The sequence below is a fragment of the Girardinichthys multiradiatus genome, chromosome 22 (genome assembly GCF_021462225.1).
Source record: "Girardinichthys multiradiatus isolate DD_20200921_A chromosome 22, DD_fGirMul_XY1, whole genome shotgun sequence".
Lineage (NCBI taxonomy): Eukaryota > Metazoa > Chordata > Actinopteri > Cyprinodontiformes > Goodeidae > Girardinichthys > Girardinichthys multiradiatus.
The window spans coordinates 20,002,351-20,025,779 of NC_061814.1; the positions used below are offsets into that span (position 1 = coordinate 20,002,351).

Sequence of the window (23,429 nt, forward strand, 5' to 3'; positions counted from 1 at the left end):
TAGTAATCTTGTTTCCGATAGATAGCACTCTCCTCATCTGCATGTCCTTGAATGATCGTCCTCCAGAGAAAAACAGTGAATAATGCCTTATATAACTGGTTCTTAGGTTTTTCTGACCAAAGCAATCCAGCTGGGCCTCTGTCTAAACTGAAAAAAAACGTGTTTTATGCTTTTTAGGTATGCTTTGGAAATTCTTTCTTCTTACAAGTGGAAATGTTCAAAAGGAGATAAAATGTCTGACAGATCAGATGACATATTTGTCTTTAGGGCATCTATGATTTTGTTTTTTATATCTCCTATTGCATAGGATGAGGGGAACTTTCAAGGAAAGTTGTGTTACATGTTCATTCTATTGTATTTACAAGCAGATCACACACTGCAAGTAATGAAGCCTATGTATCCATAATTTTAGAGTGCTTTTTTGATATATTTATATTTATATTACAATTTTAATATCAGATTATTTCCATGCAGTATAACACAGCATTCCTAATAATAATACAGCTGTTGGTTATGTATTTTATTTTCACTTATCTTTTGTATTTTATTTTGTAAAGCCGTATGTAACACCTGTCTGACATTACTCATTTAAAAAAAAATTGGATTAACTACAGTTTTTATTTTGAGATGGAAATGTATAAACAATCTCAAATGAAAATTCTGAATATCATTTGCAAAACAGTAGCTCTGTTTGTTTAGGGATGTTTCCACATTTTTGGACAGCAGACTCACTTAATAATAAATAATAAATTATAGATTCATAAACACAAATTTAATCTGTAAGCCCAACAATGTTCTTAGACAACTTGTCAGCAAAAACATCAGGAGCCCCTGGTCAGTAACATTCAATTAAATTCAGCTTATTTATATAGCACCATTATATAACAAATGACACATCCGGGCAATTTACAAATAGACAAATAGATCCAATTCATATCCAGAAATATAAGTCAGATTATACCAACCCAGTCATGTAGACAGATTTACATTCAGCTGCATGCAATGCAATCTACCTTTCCCTTTTCACAGAGAGTGCCCCCCCAGCAGAGCCAAGGCTCAATTTGAGCGTTCATCTGCTGTGACCGACTGGAGATGCTAAAAATCATCAGTTCTAAAAGCACTGTTTAAAATAACTTTTATTAGTCAGTCAGTGCTTCTGAAAAGTACATAGTAATTACAACAGGGAAATAATAGAGCAATGTTTAAAGAGTCAAGACAGTGATGAAAAGACCAACATTTAGAGGGTGACACCAAACACACAATGAATAAAAGACAAATTACTCGTCAGAACACAAGCAGAAAAATAAAACATGAAGGATGTTGGTTTGAGGAAACATGGTATGAAAAGATTTGTTGTTTCTGACAGTAGTGAATACAGTTTTAAGTAAGCAAGTTTATTTAGATATCACCTTTTACAGGGCAACAAACTACAAATTAAAATAAAATAACACACAAAGAAAAATGTAAAACACATGACCTATAATAAGCTATTTTAGTAAGAAACCAAAACTAGAATGAATACACCTATATGTAAACTGGTGTGATCAAAGGTAAACAAGTTTTCCACACCACCTTTGGGAGTATCTGATACTGTACAATCAGTTATGGGAATTCTAGCATAATCATACTGCCATGTTAAAAAATTTCCTTAATTTTTACATTTGATTCATTCAGCTAATATCTCTATGACTACTTATAGAATTTGAATAAACCATTGTGCTTTAGCTCATGAAGGTCGGGCAGTCACCTGGTACAGAAAAAGATGTGCATCATCTCCTCAAGTCTGAACCCACATAAATAAGATACACCAACATATGTGGTGAGGTAGGAAACAATTTGACAGCAGCTTAATTATTGCAGGCATGTAAACACATTAATTACATTTCATAAGTACAAGTTAACTCTGTCCTCAATCTATTTTGTATCTAGACAGCCAAGAAGAGATAAATATAAATGATTTAATATTCTTTATGTCCACCCAATTCTCTCCTGTTTGATGGGATGAGGACCAAGGTAACAAGACCCTATAGGAAGCAGAACTGTCCCTGCCAAAACATAAACTCCAACATAAACCCAGCTCACCCTCGAGCAGGGAAAAAAGCACTAGAGTCATTATTCAACAGTTATATAAACTTAAGCGAGCAGCAAAAACAACAGAATTAAAGATGGTTTATGTTGGGCTGGAAAATATTTTGGCTGCTCGTCTTTGGCATTAAAATGTAAAATGGCTGTGGCAATGTCCTGTTATTGTAATTAAAGTATTTATTACAGCTCAACAGCCAGCCTCGTCTCTCAGAAAGAAAGAAACCAACAAATAAGCCAACAGGCCAAGTAAGTAAATCTAATTGTGACAGCAGATAGCCAGTGAAGGTCACGTGTCCTTATATCCCTCAAGAAAAGCTTTGCTGGACTAAAGTTGATATTATCCTTAGCCAACACTAATCACAAACTGCACCATTTGTCAGGAAGTATGAAAACCTTTTGGCAGAGCTGGCAACAGAGTGAGCTCAACCACAAATGGATTACAGATGCTCTGAAGTAAAAAGCCTTTTTGCATCCTGACAGCGCAAATACAATTTTTTTAACTTAAAGAAAAGGAAAAGGAGAACTCAGGAAACACGTCACTCTTTTGTGAACACGATTTAATGTCAAATTCTTTCATTTGGCCATGTTGATGTAGGAACATTATCTCAGATAGCTCTGTAGCCAGATACTGTGAGTCAGAGATTTGAGTCAGAGTGAGAGGATCATTTCCTAAACAGAAAGAAAAATGATAAAAGAAAAAAAAAACTCATTCCAACGTGTTTCTTTCTAAGCAACTGGAAAACAGTCTTTAAAATGGCATTCAGAAACATCAAACTACGTCAGTAATCTTTTTTCTCTCAGGCTCTATTTCTGACAAATCGAGCGGCCTGGATTTGCGGTTTCACGGTTCTTCGACACGCTGTGACTGGTTTACAAAGACAATTTTATTTGGAGGTTATAACACTCCCCTCAGATTTATTTGTGGCTTGTTTTTGTGAGGTTGTCAAACACTTTGAAATGTAAATGTTCCACTCTGGGCCCAGAATTGTATCAACTTACTGTTCCTATTATTACTTTATGAATATTTTCACTGTGTGCTTTCTGTCTGCGATCTGTTAACAGCCTTTTGAAACAGTTTATTCTCTTCACCTGCAAGGGAGTCAGACACTCAGACCCTCTTTTACGTCATTTTTAAATTACAGGGCGCCGCTTTGGTCAAACACTCAACACCCACTAACTCATGGATCTCTTTCCCATGTCTGTCCCTAACAGCCATATGAACTGCTCAGTCTGGTGTGATACACGCCATCAGTTGGTGTATTAGTGGAACAATAAAACTGCAAAAACAAAAGGAAGTGAGGATTATTTTCCATGGCACGATGATGTCAGGGACCCAGCAGAGACTGAGTTCACAGTAATCTTGAAAAAAAAAAAGACTTGGCAAGTGATGCCGGACAAAAATGGTCTTGGTGGGCTTCAGACGAACAGCTGGTTCTGGTTACCTAGTAACTCCAAAGCTGGGGGGCCTCAGAGATGAGTGAAATGAGGGTGGGAAGTACTGACCCCCCAGTGGGTTTTCTTTGTGGCAAGTGTAGCAGGAAGAAAAGCACAAGCTTGATCGTAATTATGTCAGACCCTGTCTCTGTAGGCCACCCAACTTCTGAACTCAAATACAGTGCAAGCTCTGAGGAGCAGAAGTGCCAGGACCATTGTTAGTCCAAACAAAAACAAAACTCACCCCTGACTTTTGCCAGGTTTCGCATACTCATCGATGAGGACACGGATCAGTGAGAAAATACAGTTAGAAGGTTTTAATTGCTGCGTTACAGGGCGCGGTGGTGACGCAGGGGTGAAATACGCAACCTATATTCAGGGGTTTCAGTCCTTGATGCAGCTTGTTGTGGGTTCGACCCCTGGCCCAGGCGACCTATGCTGCATGGCTTCCCCCTTTCCTGTCAGCTTACTGTCAAAAAAACGGAGAAACATATAGGCCACTAGTGCCGCAAAAAAGCAATATTTCTTATCAAACTAAAGTTTTGTTTGCGAAGTTCTAAGCTACAGCTGATGTCAGCAAGTGACTTTGTCTTATAAAGCGTAGACCAATAAGTCTAAATCTGAAGGTGAGAGCCTTAAACCTGGCAGATTGTACCTTTTTTGAGGCTCTTATTTTGAAGTAAAAAAAGGAAGTAATTTTTGAGTTCCCCTGTTGTAACAAGAGTCAACTAATGAAGACTGCTTGTCGGGCTAGCCATCATCACTCCATTACAAAACCACTGAGGAAGTCCCCATCACAATAACTGTCCATGTGGGAGCATTTTGGGTACTCAGAGGAAAAAAAAACTGACAGATTGAAGGACAAGATAACAATGATCTGTAAACAATGTGAGAATATTGCAACAACCAGCAGAAACTCGTTCCAATGAACAAGTTCTTGAGTGACATCACAATTTTCTTGGAAACTGAACTTAACCACGTTATTTTTTAAATGATGGACATTAACTTATTTTAGTTCTCCCTGGTGTCATTAAACAATGTTCAATTTGGGAGCGAACACATCTGTGTCCGTGGAGATCTGTTATTGATGTTTCCCTTGCCTTATACTCGCCATCCTACTGCTTCAAGCTTGACAATATTAACTCAAAGCTGTTGTCGAATCCATCTAAACAGCATTTAGTTTCCTTTGTAGTTGTACAGGAATCTGCTGTATATTGCTTGAAAATCATTCTGGAAAGGTTACAATTTATAATAAATAAATTGTATTATTAAATAAGTAAATAGCACTCTTAATTACAATACAACATGTACAGGTAATTTAAGTTAAATAAGGGCCCTAAATCACAGAGCTTGTGAGATAACAAGGCCATATCACTCTCTCATTATAGCCTTCTACTTCACCTATCTCCTTATTCATGCTCCTCAGGTCTGTCCATTTTCACACTATAGTGGCAAAAACAGCATGGTTACACTCTTTAACTGTCCATGCACGTTAATAAAAATCAGGGCCCTGCATTCTTGTGTGTGTTTACAATCCCCAAGGTAGTAGAAAAAGAGGGGAGGTGTAATCTTTTCTTTGGCAGAGTTGCCGTCGCTGGCCCTCAGGCGGACTCTTTCAGCGCCCAGCTACACTGCCGCCAACCGCAGCCTGTCTCTTGTTCCACTTATGTGGACACACAAAGACACTGTTTGTCCTTCCCCTCTGCCTACCCACCCCCTTTTAAAATTATCACCATCCAAATGCTCCACTGGAGGGGTGAGAAAGGGAAAGGGAGAGAAGGGCAGGGTGGGATCACATGTAAAAGTGGAAGAGAGTAAAAGGAAGGAAGGGGGGAAAACATATGCTGACGCAAAGATATCACAGATGGTGTCAGTGCTAACTGAGGAAGAAAGACGGGCATGCATTATCTTTAAAAGGAGTAAGGCCAGGGTTTAGGACAAAGGCAGCTGTCGGTGCTGATGAACAGCAGACGGTCAACATTATTATTACTTCACATGCACTCACAGAAACAATTATGACCAAGAGATTATAGATCTGATACAGCCACAAAGGGACAAAAATACACCCAGCTCTACATATCTGGTTTTATCTAACAGGTTTTACTTTGACTCAGAGAAAATGTTCTGCATTATTTATAGCGACCTAACTTCAGACCAGTGGTTACATTTTTTTTCCCCAGGAGCACATCCCTGCTGTCATGCCATCGAACATGTGTGTTCATTTGTGTAAGTACATATATGTGCAGTGGTTTATTTGTATCCCTATGTGTGCATTCATTCATTCATTTAATAAGAAAACCTCAATAATTTATTTCATTTATTTGTAAAATACTCCAGATATTTTATTTTTAAAAAAGGTAACAGAAAACTTGATCTTTCATCAGAGGTCTAGGGATCAAATATGATGATGTATCAGCTTTTTTTATTGTGCTGAATTCTCTGATGTGCAGTTTATACATAATGTTTGATTCAGGACACTGCATATGCCTCCTGGCTTCAGGGTAAATAGTGATTCAGATCTGCAATGAATGAGGTTTTATTCAGAAATACACTTAAAACAGGTATTACAATGTAGTTATATTTAATGAGTGAATGCTATAATGCATGCACACCACTCAAGTCCTCCTAATATATAAATTTATCCGAGTATAAATTTGGGCCTTTATCCTCCATCAATCTTTGGGTTATTTAAACAACAATTCAACTGTCAAAACATGGAGCTCTTTCAGGACATCGCGGCTATTACTTATGCTATTTATAACTTTTATATTGTTTAAAAGGATTAACTTTTTGTAAACAACATCATGCAAGAGAAGTAAATGGGGAAACTTTCAAACAACTTGTGCACTTTAAAAGAACTATACTTTCTCTTACTTTCAGCTAAACTTAAAATGATTTACAACCATTCTCTTGTACCTTTTTTGAACAGTTTATTATTTTCACATTACTGTAGCTCCACATTCAGACTGTTCCAGAGTTTCATCTCAAACACTGAAATACAGTCTTTTCAGTGGTTCTGATTTTACAGGTTTGAAACTAACATTTACCCCTTAATTTGTAAACTCCTTCTCCTTTCTTAAACGTTCTTTGAATGTGATGTGGCAGGTTGTTATTGTTGGCTTTAAATAAGGGCTGTTTGTAGATTACCAATGTCAGTGAATTTAAACAAAGTAAATTTTATCAATGATAGGTTAGTATGATACAGATGTCAAACTTTGTTAATTATTCTTAATGCTCTTTTTTGCAATTTGCTTACTGGTTGTAGAATTGTTTTGTAATTGTTACCCCAAATTTTGGCACAAAAACTAAAGTTAAGTAGGGTAAAACTAAGGTACGCTCCACTAAAAGAACGTGGAGTGCTCTGTGATATAGAACATGTTTAGCTTTGCTTAGTACTTCACAGTTTATTTTGAAAATGTCTAACATAAGGATTCCAGTTTAGTTTTATGAGTAATGACACCAAGAAATATATTTTCACACTCTTTCAACATTTACCCCATTTACCTTCAGACTGAGTTCCATATTTGATGTACAATACATTTTTATTTTTTTTATTTATTTCTTCAGTCACATAATTTAGCAGTTTACCCATATCACCTCTGGCAAATGATATAATTTTCATTAATTTTGGAATTTGCATAAGTGTTTTACATACAACATGAAGAATTTGGGACCAAGAACCAACCCCTGTGCAACCCCACAAGTTATGTCCAAATATTCTGAACACACATCTCTCAATATCTCTGTTTGTCAAACAACTTTCAACCCAGATGAGAATACCATACAGCTCCAAGTTTTTTTATTTTTTTTATTAGTAAATCATGATTTATTGTATCAAAGGCTTTTCATGGTTAATAATAGTTATTTCCAACAATAGCATCTAGTATGGCCAGTATTCTTAACCATTTTAATCTGAAACCTTATTAAATTAAGTTAAGTTTTTCTAAAAAATATTCTAACCTATTATTAAAGAATTTTTCAAGTATCTTTAAAAAATGTGGCAGCAAACAGGTCTGTAGTTGGTAAATTGGTGCTTATGTCCATTTTTATACAGGGGTATTACCTTAGCTATTTTCATTTTATTGGGAATCGAACCAGTTTGAAGCAAAACATTACAGATTTGTGTTAGTGATTCTTTATATTTTTCAATATCTTTTATTATTTAAAAAAATCCCAGTTTATATTTATATATTTACTAATATGCAAACTTTACCATATTAGCTATATGTCAATATTAGCATAACAGCTGTTCTTAGCACAATATATAATGTAATATCAGCATATTAACTCAATTTAGCAAAATTATCCAGTGTTGGCAGATAAACAAATTAGCTTTATAAGGGATTTACAGTGGGATTTAAAACTGGATTTTATATAAATGTTAAACTTATTTTTTAAAGAACATTTAAGCTTGAACTCTTCCAGTTCTGGTTAAAACTTAATTTTCTGCCTTTAGCTCATTTTGTTCCAAAATATTTGCACTTCTATTATTTCAGCTAATTTTTTGCTCAACAATTGTTCCTGCTTTAGTTCAGCTCCTTCAGTAGAACAGCTTAATCCTATAAAAAAATTATCCAGACATTTATTCATTATTTAGCATTATTATTCTGTAAATGTGCAAAATATACTAATCCCTTTGGCTTTGAAGCCTTGCATTGTCCCTAAGGGGGACAAGACCCCAGGTTCGGAATCACTGCTTTAGACTTTGTGTTACCTGCAATTAAAAGGTCTGCTTTTTCTTCGACACCGGAAGAGACGGAAGAAATGTCCGGAATCTATATTTTCTGTTCTAAAATGTGATTTCTGTGACAGAATCTATTTATTACATTGTTTTTTATTTCAAAAATCACCCCACGCCTTGAAAAATGTTATGAAAAAAATTGCAAACATAAAATTAACTACAGAGGATAGCCTCTCATCCGCCCAATCATATGTGACCTCTGACCGAAATCTTACTCTCATTGCACTGCTATGCAAAGCTCTGCAAAATTCTTGATCTCACATACACACTGATTCTATGACACACAGAATTTATAAAGTATAAGAGGCCCTCGCATTTTGAAGCCAACTTCCGACTCCCTACAGACAACGCAGACCAAAATTATCCCTGATGGGTGCAGCAACACACGTGCACACACACACACACACACACACACACACACACACACACACACACATACACACACACACACACACACAAGCATAGGATCTGAACCATGCTTCTTGCCTGGGAAATGCTGTCGCCACATTCTTCAAATCAGGTAATGCACATGGCAGAAGGAAATGTAGAGGTGAAGGACAGAAAGCAGATTTGGGCGTTGGTGTGTTCTAACACAGTATGTCCTGGGGTTAGACTCCACTTTGCCTCCTTTGCCTTCTTCTGTCCTCCTTTGCTTGTCTTGGTCTCCCGCTGCTTGTTTCCAAATCTGTCCTCCTTCGTCACCTCCTCCCAAGAAGTTCCATTTCTCGGATGACTGGTACTCTTGAGAGAAAGAAAAATGGATGGTGGCACAGGAGGGCAGCGGGTGAGGGGGAGGGACAGAGAAGAGAGGCGATGGCCACTCTCCCCGCTCTTTGCTCGTGATCAAAATGGATCCTTAAACTCTTTTAATCTCCAGAGAGAAGGAGGAAAATTAAAGGATCTCGTTTATTTTGCCTCCAGCCGGCAATCGGCACTTATCTGCGCTGTCTTTTTCCCTTTTCTGCTGGATCACTTGTATCTGTTTCCCCTCAGCCTCCTCTTCGTCAGCTCCGTCTCTCCTTTTTCCCTGCCTTTACAGCAGGTCCGGGGTATTCATTCAGACATCAGGCTCGCTCCGTCAGCCTTTTGTTGGAAGTCACAGCGAGACACAGGGAGAGAGAGGAAGAGGTGGGGGGGTGTAAAAAGAGAAAAAAGGAAAAGCGATAGCAAAAAAACAATCTGGTACCACAGCGATGTGAAAGAAAAGAAAAAATGGAGCAAGAGGTGTAGCGCTCCTGGCACATGTTTCTCTTCTATTCTCTCTGACTTTCCCTTTTCACATTACATACTTTCCTTTTTCCCTCCACTCCCTTGCTCCTTCCCTGCCTCTATGTTTTATTATTTGTGATGTGGGCTTTAAGACTGCCTGCCCTTTCTCCCCCTTCGTCCACCTCACACCCTCAAACTCTCCACCAATTTCTGACGCTGCATTTCCTTTTTTATTCCACCTCACTCTTTGCTGCGTAAAAACAGGCACAACTGGTTTTGCTATGCCTTTTAGAAAGGTCTCGCTTCCATTACATTTTAAAATAAACATGTGCTACAAAAAGGGTGAGCATTGCGGTTTGACAAAAACATTTCACTTTCTGAACAACAACAAACGTCCCTGTGATGTTTTATGGCAGTAAAACATTGACGGGTATCAGAATGAAAATTAAAACCATATTATTTGGAGACACCTTGGTTTTAAAATGTTACACTAAAAAGGTTTACTGTCCTTATAATGAGCTTCCAGAGAAAGCAATCAGATTTTCCCCTCCCCCACCTGATGCTGCACACAGTCACTCAGTTGGCTGAAAGAAGCCTAAACCAGTTTGTTCTCAAATTCAACAGGGATCTATATATCTATGTACACACACAGCATATATATGAGGTAAGATCTTGCATGGAGCCCCAGACTGAGGGAGATTGACCGTCATCTTGAACTTCTTCCATTTTCTTATAATTGCACCAACAGTTGTTGCCTTCTCTCCAAACTGCTTGGCTATATTCCTGTATCCCATCCCAGCCTTGTGCAAGTCTACTATTTTATCCCTGATGTCCTTACACAGCTCTCTGGTCTTGGCCATTGTGGAGAGGTTGGAGTTTGTCTGATTGAGTGTGTGGACAGGTGTCTTTTATACAGATAACGAGTTTAAACAGGTGCATTTAATAAAGGTGATGAGTGGAGAACAGGAGGGCTTCTTAAAGAGAACTAACAGGCCTGTGACAGCCGGGATACTTACTGGTTGTCAGGTGACCAAATACATAAGTCATGCAATAAAATGCTAATTAATGACTTAAAAATCACAAAATGTGACTTTCTGGGTTTTTGTTTTAGATTCTATCACTCACATTTGAAGAGTACCTATGATACAAAATTACAGACTTCTACATGCTATGTAAGTGGAAAAACCTGCAAATTCAGCAGTGTATCAAATACATCTTTTCCACACTTTGTGTGTATACATATATGTGCCAATAAAGAGATTTGGACATGCAATTCTTAATAACTGGTCTAATTTCATGCTTTGACTTAGTGAAATTGCACAAAACTAATAGCACAACTGCTTTAATAATTCATTTAGGCTTTAGATATTGCTGTACATCAACAAGTATAAGTTCAGGTAATAATAAAATAATAATAAGAATAATAATAGGAATACATTTTATTTAAGGTGCCTTTCAGGGCACTCAAGGTCACTTTACAAAGTAAAAACCAATAAAAGCAAAAAATATAAAAACAACAAAAAAATAAGAATAAAGAGGAATCCAAAGAGGATATAAGAAGTAGGTAGAGCATTTCAGCTTCATTGAGGAGATTTATTTAGAGTGTGAAACAGGAGACCAAAATCTCCAGTAAAAAAAAAAAAAAAGTAAGATGAGCCTTCTGTGTAGTCTGAAGATCCAATCAGATTCTTCTGAAAGGGATGCGGCTACACCTTTCACCATGAACATTTATCCTCTCACATTTTTTAAACAACCTTATCACACACAATGTGTCTAAACTAAAAAAGGAAAAATATGGTATATACTGTATAACCTTGCTCATGTGTGCTTGCAAGCTTAGAAAAATGGAGAGTATGATAAAACATTCTCAAACTAAACCTTTATTAATCCATAAGGTAGCTGTCATAATTTTTACTTTGCAGAACAATGCATGTTCAAGCACAATATCTAATACTAGCAATCTAAACTGCATAAAAAACAACACAAATCATCCAGCTTGAGCACCAAATAGTGAGAAAAACAATGCCATTTGCAGCCCCCTGTCTCTCTGAACATGCCTGACATGCCTGCTGAGAAATAGATATTATTTTCTGTGGGTGCAAATGAGATTCATCTAAACCTCTAAATAAATCTCCCCTTCGCTTTTGTTAAAAAACAGGGTCGGGTAAAAGTATCAAGTATCACAGCGCTTAGTTGAACAGACGCGCACAGACATGAGCGTGGTCTGCTCTGCGTCTTCTTCACTTAGGTTTAACAGCCATGAAGATTTTATTTTCACAAAGTGAAAAATTCAGGGGCGCTCCCCTGCTTACTGAAGGTGGAAGAGGATGAAGTGAAAGAGAGAAAGAAGGAAAAAAAGGGAATGAAGAACCAACAAAGATTACTCATGCCTAGTTGTTGCTCCCAGGATTCAATTTGTCTTCTGAGATTCTATTTCCTTTCATATCACATATAGTGTGTATCATATATAGGTTTAATAGATTTGTAAGTATGAAGATGCTAACCAGTTGCCATCTCCTACTTCACTCCCCAACATTCATAGAACAATAAACAGGATCAACATATATCCTCACCTTGTTATGCTGTAAAGTCCTTTCAGTGACAGACCAGACAAAGTGAGGAACTGACTTGAGTTTCCTTAAGCATTGCTGCTCCTCCCCTATCTGTTGCTGTGCATTGCCGGTTTGAAAAGTAACACTGGTGTTATTTTTCTAAAACCACAAACTCCTGGTGTGAAAACTAACAGAGCGCCACTCATGATTCTCACTAAGACAACGTTTTAAACTACAGTTTTCATGTTGTCGTCACTTTGTCTGTTACGATGCCAACTGTAGCTCGTGTAGAGGCTACACTTCTAACAAAACTCAAACACATTAAGGGGAAATCCTAAAATTAAAAAAATGACTAATTACTTCAAAGCCATGTTCTAAACTTTATGGTTGGTTTTAATTTCAAATTTCATTCACAATTTGTCTTTAAAAAATGTACGAAAGAGCTAAACTAAGAAAAAGCCTCAAAATTGATAAAACAATGGGAGACTTTTATTAATTAGCAAACACCTGTTCATTTACATTTATCAACATCAATTAAAAACTGGCCTACTGGGGGTTATTTTACCACAGATTTTATTTAAATTTATGATTCACCAACGTTCTGCTGTATTTTAGGATTTTTTCTTTTTGGTTGTAACCATGCAGACATTTTGTATGGCTGATATGTAGATCGTTGCATTAAATATCCCATGGGACCATCCTTGTTTTTCCCTTGTTTTCCATAACAACAATTTAATAAATACAAAACAACAAATTTAATCTCCACATCCTTTTAATCTCAAGCATCATGCTCAGTGCTGCATGGTTTGCTTGGTTTTAGTTCACTTTCCCTGTACAAATCACTCATCCTATATCTGTCTCCTGCTGACAAGCTCTTTAGGCCACAGCCACAATCAGGAATGAATGTGCTGATCTGACAGAGTTTTTTTGGAAACATTCTTCTCAAATTATCTTTTTCCTCGAAAACAGTAAGAGAAGCTGATCACATTAAACGGGATGGAAGAGACCTTAAAATGTAAATACTTCTTTTCAGTAGCTTTTATTCACTGCGTCCATCATTCCCTCAACAAACTCTTATGCAACCAGGGTGTATTAATTTCATATAAGGTGTAAATAAAAAACATTAAAAATATTTATTCAATATCATATATGGAAAATAATATCAATAATCCAGATAAGGCCCATATACGGCCTGATTGTGGCTAATAGAATTGCAGCAGGAAGGCTGAATGAATATAATGAATATTAATTTTTTGTGAATGTCAGTTACTCAAAATGTATGTAAACATGACAGGAATCAGTATCTCTCTCCCAAAATAGAAGAAGCATCCACTATGTGTATTTGGGAAATGTCAGGGTATACTAAAACATACCATATGTGCACTGAAAAAATTCTAAACAAATCTTTACAAAAAATAAATTGGTTTTAATTTGAAAGAATGATTGAAACTAACTTTCTTCAGCTGAAACATTTTATGTATCCTATCTAAACATCTGAGTGATCCACATTAAGTGTCTGCTAACACATTCAACTGTCTAACTGGTCTAATCGTCAAGTTTCCTAGGCCATAAGACCAAAGGCCTAAACATAAAGATCCAGAACAGCAGGCGGAATCCTATGTTGGAGAAAAATGCAACAGAAACCATTCAGAGGCATTAATAGTTTAGGGCTGCAAAGTTAACAGCAAAGCTGTGAGACATCTAGCTGTCTGACTCTAGCTAACACTCTTATTTTAGCCAAACTAATCTCACTTTAAAGCTCTTCTGCACATTAACAAAGAAAAGTGCAAGAGGGAAAGGCAAGCATCTTCATGAATTAATAGTTGTAGAAAACTGTCAAAGTTATCATTAAGGTTTCTATCTTTTCACTCCGCATTTTGTTCCACATACTTAAATGTTTCTGAAAATACAACATTTCTACAACTGCATGCATATCAGAATGATGCATCTAATCCATACATCTAATCCAACTAAAGGCTGGACTTAAACAGATGTTAGTTAGTCACTCCCAGCTGTTAGCAGAAGTGCTTTCTGGGTTTATAACATCCTTGTACCATTCATAAAGCAGCTTGATCCATATGGATTGGAACTCTGAATGCAGTTTGCAGTTTGTCCAACCTTCCATTTTCTCACCATGACTGAACACTGCTGACATTATGCACAAAATAAATCCAGATGTGACAGGAAATGACAGAGATTAGCCAGCTTTTCTTTGCTGTAACATGCAGTTAAAGCGCTTGAAACAAAGCAGCTGTCATCAGGTTGAGTCCTGAGCAGACCCTAGTTTTTACAGCACCCTCCACTTTTACTGAAGGTGTTTAAAATCTTTAAAATAAATACGGATTTTACAGAAGTTGCATCTCAAGCTAAGACTCTGGCAGTGAGCTTTTGAGGTTGTACTTTCTTTCTGTCATTTTCCTCAATGATGGCCAGATAAACTCGGGTCTTAGTCCAGCCTTCTTTGGGACACTGAGGTGTTCTGCATTTCTTTATTACATGATAAGTTAGTAGATATGGGTGGTTTTAGATGATTTTCTTATTGCATTTTTCTGACTTATGACACTCAACACACATCAGCATTACTTGAATGGCATGTTCTTATGTCTTTCTTATTTTGAAGAGGACCTAAAATTAATTGCCATCTGTCATATTTACATCCCATAAAGAAGATAAGTAACTTATTGTTTACTGACATTCCTTGACTCTCTGATCAATATAAGAAAGTTAAGTATATATTAAATGAAATTACTAAGTCATATGTTTAAATAGTTGTTGTTGTACTACTACTAATGATAATAATAATACTCATAAAATCGAACAATTGTACTTCAATAAAGTTGGGATTTTCTAATGTTATTTAAGGTGAGATTGAACTCATGCAATAAATAAGGAATTCATTTTAAGGGGTCACTGCCAGAGGTGTCCATAAATGGGAAGGCCTATATATTTATTTTACTTAATATTGTTTTGTACATTAATTAGATTTGTTTGAACTGCAAGAAATATGTCAATATGCCTCTTTAAAATGTAAACACTACTTGTCATTTTATGCATAAATAGTGCATATATTAAAAATAATAACCCCCTAAGATGATCAAAAAAAAAAAAAAGGAAATTTATATTCACTCATAAGTCAGACCAACAGATAGATTCAGCATCCTCAATCAAGCTGGAGCAAAACGTTAGACAGATATGCATGCTTCTTTTAGCACAGGTTTGCAACATGATTTGGGAGGAAATTCACACCAAGCCTGCTTCTCAACGGAAGTGTGTTAAAGACATAAAATGCATCCATGATAAAGGTTTTCAGGCAAAAAAAGACATGCTGAAGAAAACAGCTTGTTGTATAAGTCGTGTAAGCTGCAAAATCCTGAAATCTGATCGCTGCATAGAAGTACAACAGAAAAGATGGCTGTTAGCTTTTGAAGAAGTGTTATATTATAAATAAAAACTAAGAATTTTGAAGAATTGTGGTGGGGATCATTGAGAACACGAGTTTAAAGTGAACTGTCGTCACCAAAAGCAAAATATCAAGCATGCAAGTACAACATATGTTTGTTATTTGTAAGTGATGGGAACTGTGGCTCCTTTTATAGAACTGCTCCTATTGGTTCGGCACGTTTGTCTCCAGAATGGCTCTTAAGTCTTTTGTTGCTTAAATTAATTTATTGCCTACAATAATTTTAAATACACCGACAAAATGAAGTATTAATTTAAAAGGCAGCGAGACAAGACGCGACAGAGAATCAAATTTTCAGTGCGAACCCAGTGTTTCAGAAAACATGACACCACCAACTCTCATTTACATTAACACTGAACACTAGCAGCCATGTAAAACAGACCCCATTATTTGTAACCAACCCTCCACCCCTCTGCTAGTACAGACTAAGATGACGACACACATATTGACCAATTATTTGCGGTTTGAAGAGAAAAAAAGTGAGAGAGAGAGAACTGGAGAAAAAAACGTCTGCCAATCAGGAGCTGGCTCCTGTTACTTCAAAGAGCCGGTACTAAGAGCCATTTTGTTTTCAACCAACACTTTACTATTATTTATGCACTAAGTAGTACTGTAAATAAGAACAACTTATTCCTACCCCTCTGTTTGCTCTGAAAAGAAGGTTACTAAAAAACAACAACCACTTTCTGCAAAGTACAGAGGGACCACAATATAACAAAAACAACCTTTTAATGTCAGTCCAAATTAAGGCCAGTGTTTGCCACTTGTCTCACATGTGAGATTTGAGAGCTAACCTCGTTGAGTGAAAACTGACAACTCCCCCCCATATGAGCCAGCAATCATCATCTTTCAGCTGCATGACTGTGTCTCTCTCTCTTTCGCTGGCCCTTCACGCTCCTGTTGCCTTTAGCCCTCCTTCCCTGCATTTGGTTTAACACTGGACCCTGCAAATACATTATCTGCAATATCGAGAATTAATACGTCCCAATCCACGGTCACCATCACACTAAGCCAAAGGAAAGAAGACGGCTAGTGTGTCACGCAGAGCAGAACTGACCTGGGCTTCCCTCGAGCCGTCCAACAAACGGGAGCTGGGCCCTTCTGCAGGGGAGGATGTTAAAAAGGTGAAGCCATAAAGTAGAACAGCACATGAGAGCCTCACTGTTGACACTTGATGTCATGCAGGGAAAGTTAACAAAAGCGGATCATGCTACAACTTTTGTGCCTGATTAATTCTGAGACAAATTATGCTTGGTTTGGACAGGGCAACTGGAAGTTAAAGGAAAGTTTTGTTTGCAAAAAGAAACAGCCAAGATGTGGCAGCACAACCTTAAACAAAACATGCACCTATGTTGTTTGACAAGGTGCTCCAATAATGACAAAAATTATGCTATGAGCCTTAAAATAACCTTATTTCTAAAAAAGTAATAAAGGAACACTCTTGGTGTTTTGCATCTAGTCCTAAAATGCCATTAATGCCATTATGGAGAACCCTGAGCATCCTCTTCATGAGACTGTCCTACAACAACAGTGTCTTCAGTCAGAGGCTTCTTCAGATCTGCTGTAAGACGGAGCACTACAGGAGATCCTTCCTGCCCACAGCCATCAGCATCTACAACATCTTTGAAGAAACCTTCATAATGAGCTACAACAACATTTAATTGTATTTTTGAATTGAATTGAATTAACTATTTTTGCTACCCATGCATTAGGACACCCTTAATAATTCACTGTCATATGGAGCCATTTGCTCTATATGACATATACTAGAGAAAAACAAAATATTGTAATGCTACTTTTGTTCCAATATAATGTTGTCCAGTCCCATGGTTATATTATGCTAAAGTGGGGGAAGGGAAGTCCTGGTTGGAGCAGCTATTCCTTCTCCAGGGTAAATCACTGAGCACAATAAATTTGGGTTGGGCGCATGCAGGCCATCTGTGTTCACACAGACTATTAATTCAAAGGACAGTATACCCATAGATCTGTAGCTGCTCAATTCTCTATAATTAATATGGATATCTCACAAAATTAGTGATGTTTTCTGCCATAAACAGTTAATTTAAAAACACATACTGTATTATAGCTTCTAAATTAATATATATAAAATATGAATTAATTATATTAATCCTTTTAAGTGTAAAAATGGGAACAAAGCTGAAAAACAGGATAAAAATCAAGTGTTTTCTGCATATATGCTTTAACCAGAAGCAAATCTGTCTATAGTTAACACCAAAACCCATGTTTCATGGCGTCACACAATTTAGGAATATGCTTTCAGTTCAGCTTCACACACATTTCCATTAGGAGATGAAATTAATAAAGCAACAAATGTCATCCACATGCAAATAAGGTCTCCCCTTCTAACTGCATGTGTGCTAACAAACAATGTGACGCTCGATGCACACTTGAAGAAACCTGCTTCCAACACATGAGTCCATGAGAGCCAAGAACAGCAGCCTGTTGTGACAGCAAAGCAATGGGGATCCTTTTAAACCTCTGTCTCCTAGGCTTAAGATCTCAGGGGTGTTGACAACCTCAGTCTAATAATTGGTTTCTTGATCTGCTTTTTTTTAGTTCAAGTTTGTCTAAAAGTTGAAGCTGGTCAGGGCTGAATTAGAGTATATATGGATTAGGCCAGCAGTGGAAATTGAGGAACTGAGGGATTAAAGCTCCCTCTCCCATTTCTCATTGCCACCTGCACAGAGAAAATAACACAATCAGAAAGATAATTCGATGTCAGATGTTATCTGTCTGATGATGGTGCTAGTCTCTCTCCCTCTCTCTCACCTTCTCCAGTGAGCTTGTGTTAATTGAAAGATCAATAATTACTGTCCAAAATGTCTAAAATCTATTATTTTAAAATGTCAGACTAAGGAGAACCTTCTGTAAAATAGTATGTGCCCCCTCAGATTTCGTCTGTTTTTACTTTGTTTTCATGGTCAAATGTTTCAGACTATAACATTTTTGTATCAGAGAAGATAACCTGAGGAAACACAAATCACTTTTCAAATAATTTCATTATTTTAATATGAAAATTATTTTAATATGAAAAATTAAACCTATTTTCTGGTGGTCCCCCCTTTGACATCAACCACCACCATTATGCTTTTGTGATAATTGGCAAAGAGTCTTTTACGTTACTATGAAAATGTCTCTTTTTGAGGCATTTTCTCTTTTTGACAGAAATGCTTGAATTCAACCACACTAGAGGATTTATGTGCATGAATAACCTCTTTATGGTCATGCCACAGAACCCCAATCAGATTTTAGTACAGACTTTGACTCACTCCACTACCTTTATTTATTTAATCAGATATTCCTTGCAGAAAGCAGAATTCCTTGTTTTATCAATGATAACAGCTGTCAAGAGAATGTGGTTTTCAAGAGGTTGATTACTTTTTTATATAATGCTATGTCAGTTTGGAGAGCTTTTTCTGTAAATAAATAGCTTTTTTTTTTACTTGTCAATGGAGATTGTGAGGACACTTAAATGTTTTAAATGAGTCTTAAATGTTGCTCTGTCCAATTGGCTTTAAAAGATTTTTGTTATAAGGCATTCTTATTTTCACAGTAAAACAGACAACTGCTTTGAGAAGAACAGGTGCTTGGGTGGGGGGCTCTATGGAGATGGCACAATGCAGAGGACAGAACCTTATTAGTAAAAGCTACAGTTACAGTGCAAAAAACAAGAGCAACGCTGTTAGAGATCCACAGGATAAAATTACTTCCTTGCACTTGTGGTTTGCTCCAACTGCTTTCATAGGCATGAAATACATTACGTCTGTAAAATATGGAGGTGGAAAAAAACAGTTCCTAAACACTGTAATCAAACAGTTTTAACAAATGCACATCATCTGTTCCTAAATGATTAACACATCAGAACATCATATCTGCGTTTCCCAGTCAGAGGGATCTTAATGCGAGCTGTTCACACATGAATGCAGCAACTGACACTGAAACATGAACTGAGGACAGTCGTACATCTAAAATGTACCAGAAAGTACGCTGACAGCTGTGTCCCCCAAATACTTTATGCTGTGTCCTATCAACGCCACTTTTGCTTTTGTTTAATAGACCTGTTTCTCATTCTGATAAAGCATAAGCATTAGATCACTCATTAGACTCTAAATAGCATCTTGCAGACAGTATGAAACAAACTATGGCTCTCAAACAGATAAGATGGTGACAAAGATAGATTTCATTTTAGTATCAACATGTATGCAGAAAACAAAAATAGGACATAAAAGGGATTGTGAAGGTGTGTAAAGATTATTCCAAATCGATATTAATATAAAACCCATTTTGATAAAGTTAAAAAAGACACAACCATTATCTATGATTGATAGAGTGAGCACCGACACAGGACAGCAAGAAAGTGGTTGAACCGTCCAGGAAGATTACACATTACAAGAAAAACCCCTAATTGACATTCACAAAGTGTTTTTTATACCCAAGTGTCACACATACCTTGCCATTTATCACACTCAGCTAAATGGACTTCAGCCCTGATCTGGGATCAAACAAACATTCTTTTTTTTTACATATAAATGATTCATCAAGTCAGCAGATGAAAATAGATTTGGACATGTAATTGCAATCTAACACTCAAGTTGGTGTCTTGAGCATTTTGTGACTGCTTTGTATATTGTTTACCAATACTTCATTACTGGAGCTCTCAAATGCAATAACAGCTCTATGACATGTTGTTAAATACTGATCATTGTAGAAAATAGGGTCTTTAGGAAAAATAAATCTTCTACCTATTAAATCTGTGAATGAACCAAGTAAAAGCTACAGCATATCTATAAAAAAAAACCAAGGTATTTCCATGAAATAGGTATTAAGAAAATATTTACTTGTGTCAGGAGATGCCATGGTGGAAACAATGACAGGAGGACCCGTGCGTCGGCTTAACTTCTGGTTAGCGGTCAGCCCACTTTGGCCTTGAACAGGAGCTCCCACAGGGACCAGGGCATTGTCTGTTGCAGGACCTCCACCCTTACGTGTCAGCTGAGGGCTTGGGTGAGGGCTATGCATGGGGGACAATGGCAGTAAATTCCTGTCCCTTTTCATCAGCTCCATGGGGACTGTGTAATTGGTGGAGTATGCCTTTGGTACTTGCTGGGGAGGCTGCTGTAATGCCGGCAACGATACAGGCATGTGCTGTGGCATACCTGGGATAGAATGAATGGATCCTGGTAGGGCAGGCATTGACCCAGACATCTGCTGTGGTATTATCTGCATACCTGGCATAGGCACCCCAGGCATTGTTACCCCAGCGGAATAGGCAGACATTGGTCTTGAGTGGACAGGCATAAGGGCTCCGGTGTATGCCCCAGGGGAACGAGGTGGTTGGCTTGGGTAGCCCCCTGCGGCTTCAAGGAGGTTTTGAGAGGGTGCACTGCTTGGCCTCCGACTTATTACTTCTCCTATCCTTGGGGAAATGGTTGGCATGACCCCAGGGGTTGGTGGGGGCATTAGTTGAGAATCCACAGCCAAAGCCTGAGAAAAGTTTGGTGGATGGTGGTGATGTTGTTGGTGGTAGATGTCTGAACGATGGCTGAAGCTATTAGAGCGACCTCGCATGGGCGTTTGAGGCCGGGAGGGGGCTGGAGTAGCTTCAATGGGTCGTTTGCAGTTATGAAGCAGACGAGACAGCACACGAGCTTGGCCAAGGTTGGGCGCGACAGTGCGGACATCGTTTTCCTCCATAACAGCTAACAAGCTACTAGAGTCAAAGCCCTGCTGGATGAGTGAAGAAATGGTGCTCTCTGAGAGACCTTCATTTCGCAGCAAGGAAAGGAATTCTGGATCCACTGTCTTCTTGGGGTCCACAGGCAAAGGTGTCTGTGGGACAGATGTGGGAGGCACAGAAGGTGGAGCAGGAAGTGGGGAAGCTGGAGGAGGAGGGGCTGGAGTAGGGGCAGCCTGAACAGGTGCAGGTACAGCTGTGACAACCGCTGCAGTTTGCATTTGAGCAGGTGGAGCTGGAAGTGGAGAAGACAGAACAAGGTTAGGATCAGACATTGGCATGGTGGGTGGAGGTGGAAGCGGCTGTTGCTGTTGCAGATGCTGCTGCAATGGTTCTTGTTGAAGCTGCTGCTGTACAGGCTGGTGTTGAAGCGGCTGGTGCTGTAACTGCTGTTGTTGAATTGGCTGCTGTTGTAGTTGCTGTTGTTGCAATTGTTGATGTTGAAGTTGCTGTTGTTGCAATTGTTGCTGCTGAAGTTGCTGGTGTTGTAATTGATGCTGTTGGAGTTGTTGATGTAGTTGTTGCTGTTGTAATTGTTGTTGTTGCAGCTGTTGCTGCTGAAGTTGTTGCTGTTGCAATTGTTGCTGCTGAAGTTGTTGCTGTTGCAATTGTTGCTGTTGAAACTGCTGCTGTTGTTGGATGGTGTAAGGCGATGCAGACTCTTGCCTCATCATACCTTGAGTAGCTGGATCAACTACGAGACAGGTGGCAACTTGCTGCTGTGAATCCAATGGGCGTCCATCAACATCTGTATAGACCGACTGCGCAGTCATAGGGGGAGGTTCACTGGCATACCGAGGTGATGGATGATCCATACCATAGTGAGCAGGAGGTGGGTCTCTGGAAGGTAAGCGTTGTTGGCCGTCTTGTATAATCTTGGCAACAGTTACAGCCCCAGGTTCTCTGTAAGTCCGACTTAACTCATGGGCTGTTCGAGGTGGTGGCTGAGGCAGAGGTGATGAAGGAGCTTGAGGTCCAGTTCTGCTTGGCTGACCTTGGTCCCACACAGCACGAGCCCCAGGAGCCATTCCAAAATGGGAGCCCGACCTGCTGAGTTGATGAGGGTGAGGAGGCTGGTGCTCTGACCTGTAAAGGCCCTCAGGTGGCCGAGGAGTCATGGCTGGGTCATGAGAGTAGTAATCTTGATGTGGAATGGATCCGCGGTGAGCCATTGGTACCCGTTCGTAGTGGTTTATGTCAGGCACAGAGCTCTTCCTGAGTCCGCGTAGGTCTTGCCGCTCTGTGTAAACCTGTCCGTAGGAAGAGTCTTGGTGGGAATATGAAGCACGTTTCAAATCCAGGTCAGGGGGATGCACCCCCGGTGGAGCCTCGTACCACCCTCCTCCCTCCCCGTAGGACAGGGAGTTCCGTCGGCCTGCTACTCTCGCTTGCTGGTCGTACACACTCTCACACTGCCTCTCCCACTGACCCTCATTCCCCCCTAATGTGTCCCAGCTGTGGGATCGTCCAAGACCCAATTGTTTGTTTGGCACAAGCATTGGCAAAAAGCAAATAACTAAAAAAACAGATAAAACCAAAATGCGATAAAAACCTCTTGGAAGTATTTAAAAGTTCAATTCTTCACATACAGCATCAAAGGTACAACTAAAGCATAAAGCAAGCACAAAAAAAAAAAAAAACACCTAACAAAGTGCACTGTTTCACCTGATACCCGCTTGTTATAAGTCCCAGCTATCAGATGACTCCCCCTTTAGTTGGCAGTCCTTGAATAATTAATCCCTGGTCATGCTGCCTTGTTGTGCAAGAGGAAAGAGGACACCACACACAAAACCACCCATATCACACAAAACCACACAAACATTGTAGAGGTAGCTGAATTATTCCATGGAAGAACCGATCACAGGGTGCAAGCTTGAGATAGCCACTGCATATTTGTTAGTAGGTCAAAAAAAAAAAGAAGGAAACAAAGAGGATAGGCTGAGTTATGGGTTGGGCTGGGCTGGGCTGGGGCTTGTACTAATCCAGTACGGTTTATCTCTTCCCTGAGTGGGACATTTTACTCGCTCTGCCGATTGCTATGGAGGATTACAGCTGAGTAAAGCCTTGTTAATTCCACTTCCTTCTGTGACGTCACCTGAACCAGATAGGAAATCTGGTGATGGTGATGATGATGGCAGTGATTTTGATGCTACTTCTAAAATCCATCATCTCCCTCTTCCTCCTGTCACCTAC

General features: G+C 38.6%; 1 protein-coding gene across 11 annotated transcripts in view; it reads right to left on the minus strand.

The window, feature by feature from the left end:
• Positions 1-23,429, minus strand: part of LOC124858871 (C-terminal-binding protein 2-like) — an 87,503-nt gene that overhangs the window by 24,035 nt on the left and 40,039 nt on the right. For 2 of the 11 annotated variants that reach the window (XM_047351160.1, XM_047351158.1), the window contains exon 1: positions 20,341-22,990. The exons of 3 other annotated variants lie outside the window; for them this stretch is intronic. In XM_047351160.1, the coding sequence (XP_047207116.1) occupies positions 20,341-22,735 (2,395 nt within the window). In that variant the 5' untranslated portion in view covers positions 22,736-22,990. Of the gene's footprint in view, positions 1-8,746; positions 9,590-20,340; positions 23,001-23,429 lie in introns of those variants that run through there. 6 more of the 11 variants (XM_047351169.1, XM_047351168.1, XM_047351161.1 and 3 more) reach the window with 5 other exon arrangements.